At 55.3% G+C, this 5187-nt stretch overlaps 1 protein-coding gene across 1 annotated transcript; it reads right to left on the minus strand.

The window, feature by feature from the left end:
* Window positions 1-283: 283 nt before the first annotated feature.
* Smpd1 (sphingomyelin phosphodiesterase 1) lies at window positions 284-4246 on the minus strand. The gene is made up of 6 exons (XM_042691357.1): window positions 3802-4246; window positions 2577-3349; window positions 1864-2035; window positions 1564-1640; window positions 1232-1377; window positions 284-1069 (listed from the first exon to the last, which is right to left on the minus strand). Exons 1-6 carry the CDS (start codon window positions 4105-4107, stop codon window positions 660-662), a joined length of 1884 nt encoding a protein of 627 aa, XP_042547291.1. The 5' UTR covers window positions 4108-4246; the 3' UTR covers window positions 284-659.
* Window positions 4247-5187: the final 941 nt, after the last annotated feature.

A 5187-nucleotide genomic window follows, 5' to 3' on the forward strand; every position in this document is an offset into this window, starting at 1 on the left:
CCCCCCCCCCCCCCAGTGTTTGAGGTGGAGCAGGAGGAACTGGTCCAGGCCAGGTCCCATCCTCATAAGGCCCAGAAGGGAGAGGAGGAGAGGATTGGTCTAGGCATGGGTCCCCTCTCCCCTGCTCTATGGGCACCTCTGCTGTACTGATAACACTAATAAAGTCTGTCTGCGCTGCTGTGTGACTTCTTCTTTGTGTACTACACCATTGCCCGCCTTACCAAAGGACTGTGGTCCACAGGTCCCTTTGCCCAGCCTGCCTGAAAAGAAATCGAGACAGGCGTAGAGATACGCAGTACCAAGTCCTTCTTTATTTTATCAACCTCACAGGATCAAGTAGCAGCAGTGCAAGGTTTCTACCTGGGCAGCAACAGGACAGCTTCTGTCTGGCTGCCCAGGGGCATTTAGACCTCAAGCTACACAGCTGTGAGAGCTTGAATCCCAGGAGAATCTTGGTGCTGGGCTTGGGTAGAACAGCCAAACCCTCTCCCAAATCCAGCCAAACCGGCTCCAGGAAAGAAGGTCCTGTTCCCCAGCATATTTGGGGCCCTAGGATGGGCTCTTCCATGCGGTGTTCTCGCTAGACTGACTCACAGCAGCACTCAGGCCTTTGTTCCTTTCCTAAGACATGAACTTTCCTGACGCTCATCCCTTTGGCCCTAGCAGAACAGGGGCCTTTGCCATAAGCCCTGGACATCCGGGAGGCTCTCATTCGGCACCAGGTGGCGGCACAGAGCAGGACTGTCAGCTCGAGCCGAGAGCTGGGCACACAGAGTAGCCAGGCGGCAGGGGGCACCGCAGTGCTCTGTGGGTGGGTGGCCTTTGTGGTAAAGAAACCAGAAGGTCTGGAATAGTTGGTCATCATCCCGCATTCGGTAGACCAGGTCATGCCAGGCAGCAGGCAGTGTGTTGGGCAGCCCGTAGGTTTCTCGTGCTCTGTAGAGGAGTTGCCAGCGTGGTGTGGCTCCTGGTGCATTCGCCTGGGTCAAGTTCAGGATGTAGGTCTCGTGGTCCAGGACCACATGAGAACTTCCGGAGTAGTTCCCATCAATTTGATAGACTCGGTAACCTATAAAAAAGGAAGGCTGACTGGAGGGGAAGGAGGCAAAGGTAACTCTAGGGAGGGCTAGACATCAGGCCTGCCCCAAGTGGACTTGGGCTCTCTCCCCGTCTCTTCCACCATCCCCAGGGTAAAGGAAGCTCCTCCTTTTTTTTTTTTAATCCCACTCACCAGGATTAAGACCAATGTAGGTGGTAGCACTGGGTGCCAGAAAGGCTACAGCCAGCGGCCGGCTCAGAGTCTCCTCATCATAGAAGACCTCAAACTCATCCACATGATTGTGGCCAAAGAACTGAGCAGCCACGGTGTTCTCATACCTGCCCAGAAGATAGTTGCAATCAGAAGATTGTAAGGAGGGGAAGGGAGAGATCAGGATGCTCTTTCTCCAACTCCCTCCAGTAAGTAGGCTCTTCAGCCCACAAAGCAGTGGCTGAGGAAATTTCAACCCACAGACTCTCCACTCCCACCCCCACCACCTCCCATTCCTCCTTCTCCCTGCTAACCTGGCTATAATATGGTAATAATTCCAGCTCCAGCTCTTCAGGCAGTGCCCTGGGGGAATGTGACCGATTATATGTACCTAGGGGGGAGAGTTAAGGGTAGTTATTGGGATCCAGAGACCCCTACCCAAAGAGGGGGAGTGGATGAAGGGCTTTTTTTAGAGTGAATCCTCCTCAGGAAATAGTTTATATTAGGGACACCAGCACATTAAGCTTCTCTGCTTACAGGTGCTCCAGCTTGGCAGAGCCTGCTTCTGCCCCAACCTTCATCACCTCCACCAGTGTCCCACCACTGCCCCTCACTTTGTCTCCTCGATCCTCAGCAGCCTGAAGTTCCCTCACTAGCCACTGGAGCTGTCCCGCAGGGTCTGTAGAGTTGATCAAGAGCCAGAAGTTCTCCCGGGAACAGAAATTCATATTGAGAGAGATGAGGCGGAGCCCAGGGCGTGGAGAAAGGGCATAGAACCCCCCGATTCTGAAACAAAGCAAACAAAGGAGGTCTACACTTATTGGAAATCCTGGTTGTGCCTGCTTGGCCCTGTGCTGGACAGAGATATGCATGGGATCAGATCCTCCCTCAGGAGCTCACATTCTAGCTGAAGACCAGGCAACCCAATTAAAGGGTCAGTATTGATAGAAAAATGGCTTAGAGGTCTGAAGGCTCCAGGAGTTCAGGGTGGAGACACAAGTGAGCTCAGGTAGGAAGTACAGACCATTTTGAGGGGAAGATGATTTGACTTGAGGAGAAGTTGGCTAAAGAGGAGGGGAAAAAATCATTTTAGAGAGGGCCAACGTAAACAATGACAACCTAGGGCGTAGAGATAGGTTATGTAGTTGGCTTCTGAAAGAGGGTGCCACTGGAGATAAGGAAGAAAGGAAAGGTAGAGTCAGGTTAGAAAGGGCACTGGAGTATGCTTAGGACACACATTGGAGAAGTCAGAGAAAGTGACCCAAGTTCCCTCCTCCTCCTCTCACTCACCCATCTCCCTCCCTAGGTTGCCATGGATCTTAAATACCTGAGGGTTCGAAGTGCTTCCGCAGGGAGCCAGGGCTCCCATGCCTTGGCCATGGCATCATAGAGCCAGCGTGAGGACTGGTTGCCCTCTATGAAGGGAGGAGGGAAGCCATTGACGGGTGTGCTCTCATGGTTGCCCACAGCAGGGTACACTGGCACTGGTCCCAAAAACTTCTTCACGAGGTCTGTGATGGTGTTCAAGGCACGCAGCTGGTCCTGACGAGACTGCTGCCAGACATCATGGGCAGGGATATCTCCAGTCCAGTACACCATATCGAAAGGACCAGCAGGGCCTAGCCCACTCAGTAGGCTCTCCAAGGTCCTCAGGGGCAGGTCACACTTGCTGTACTCGCCCCAGTACCCAGCACCTGGCTGAGAGGTGGGTGGCAGGCCAGAGCCCTTGCGGCAGCACAGTGGATCTGGGCAGTTAGGGTCTGTGCCCTCCAGGTAGTCATGATCCCAGTGCAGATCCGTGAGGAAAAGGACACGGCTGACAGGGGCACCTGGGGCTGGTGGGGCTGGTGGCTTGGGGACTGGCTTGGGTACATCTGGCAAGGAGATGTTCCAAGGTGAGAAAATGTCCCAGTGTCCACAAGAGGAGCCCAGGAGCAGGCCACAGGCCTCAGATGGACTCAGCACGGAGCGTGTCCACACCTCTATCATGTCGTTCTCAAAGAGGTGGATAGCTGACTGGCACACATTGGGTGGTGCTATGTTCAGTATCTTGCACAGCTTGGTGGCCACTGAGCCCAGCCGCACTATATTGGGCTCTTGCTGTGGGTGGAAGGTACCATTGAGAAGTTCAAAGAGCAAAGGAATAAGGCCAACCCTAGTCACCACCCCAGGGGCCTCCATACCTAAACTGGAGCTGGACTGGACTCAGTGCCTCCAAGGTACTCATCTGTTTCTCGGACAGCACCAAGCCATTACTTCCTCTTTAGCTCAGAGGCCAGTAGGCACTTCAGGCCTATGTCTGACTCACTTTCTCAGGCATTGCTACATTGTTCCCTTATTTGATAAAGGTTATAGTGGGATGGTGGTGGCATGTAGGCATGAGGGGTTCCCCCAAGGAAACTTAGTAAAGATGTGTAGATACCACCCCTGCCTTTGGGGACCCATCAAGGATGGATTTGATCTCAGGCCACCTCTGCTCCCCAAACTCCCCTTCCCTCCTCCCCCCCCCCCCCCCCCGGACCTCTCCACCACAGCTCCCTCTTAGTGCTCACCTTCAGCCCGAAGTTGATGGCGGTGAATAGGCTTTTGCAGACTGGGCAGGAAAGGTTCCACCATCCAAAGGCATCCTTGAGACTAGGCCCTATGCCATTGAGCCTGGCAGGATATCCTTGAGCAGGAAGAGGGTGAGCTCTGACAGGGGCCCAGAGAACCATAGAGTCAGGCAGAACCAGCAGTAGTCCCAGGCCGAGACCCAACCAGAAGAGTCCCAGACGAGGGGCCCATGAGGACCTCTCCAGTCCCTGATCCCCGCTGGACCTGCAGTGACCCTGGCCGGGTGACAGTCCGTGGCGGAGCATTGCCTGACTTCTAGGCAGGGCTGGCTCTCCAGACCCCACCGGCAGAGGCCCTGGCTAGGGCCCGCAGCGGCTCCGGGGACACCCGGTGACCCTTCGCTGGGAACGGCTTGACTGCCCAGGCAGCCAGCCTCAGCGCAGCTCCGCCCCTTCCTGTTCCTCCGGTCCCCAGCAGCTGATGCGGGCGGCGGCGGTGGGGGAGTCCCGTCGATGCCAAGGGAAGGGAGGGGCGTGTCCGGCCCCGCCCTACGCCACGCCCCCTGAACAGGCCACGCCCCCGCTCCGCCCCGGGGTGTGGGCGGATGCTCTCTGCGGGGACCAGGGCGCCGCCCGGGCTGCCGCAGTCCTCCGCGCGAGCCCGGGCCGGGATCTGGTGGTGGCCTGAGTCCAGGATCCCAGGCCTAATCGGAGAGGGAGGGTGGGGAAGGCCTGGGGAGCAGCGATCCTTGCCCGGAGTGGGCGGCTCCAGACGCCCAGGCCCCAGCCCTCCGCTTCCCACGCTCTGTCCCTGGCAGCTGCACCTTTGAATCATTTTATTTTTGTTTTATCTCGAGGAGAACGGGCCGGGCCAGCTCTGGGTGGCCGCTGTGTAAAACAGCTCTAAGGCTGGGCGTGGCCTTGACCCAATCCATTTGTACAGCAGTTGTTTTGACTCAGGCTGTACGGTTTTAAACAGAATGACTTTACATCTTCTGTATGCAAATAAACAACCAGCGTCTGGGTAATCTGATCATTCATGCAAATTGAGTATGGCTCGCCCTGGTGGTGCTTGCCTGTAATCCCAGCTACTCAGGAGGCTGAGATTCGAGGATCACGGTTCAAAGCCAGCCTGGGCAGGACAATCCGTGAAACTCTTGCCTCCAATTAAACACTAAAAAGCAGGAAGCGGAAATGTGGCTTAAGTGGTAGGGTGCTAAAAGTGCTGGGACAGAGTCTAGGCCCTGAGTTCAAGCCTTCGGACCGGTACAAACAAACAAAAATATGACCATCTGTAAACTTAGCAAATTAAAATTTAGAAAACCAAAAGCAGCCAAACCCATATCATGAGACCAACTAGGTCCATGAACTTCCAGAGAACATCAG

This window comes from Dipodomys spectabilis, unplaced genomic scaffold (genome assembly GCF_019054845.1).
Source record: "Dipodomys spectabilis isolate Male_0828 unplaced genomic scaffold, ASM1905484v1 ptg000145l, whole genome shotgun sequence".
Classification (NCBI taxonomy): Eukaryota; Metazoa; Chordata; class Mammalia; order Rodentia; family Heteromyidae; genus Dipodomys; species Dipodomys spectabilis.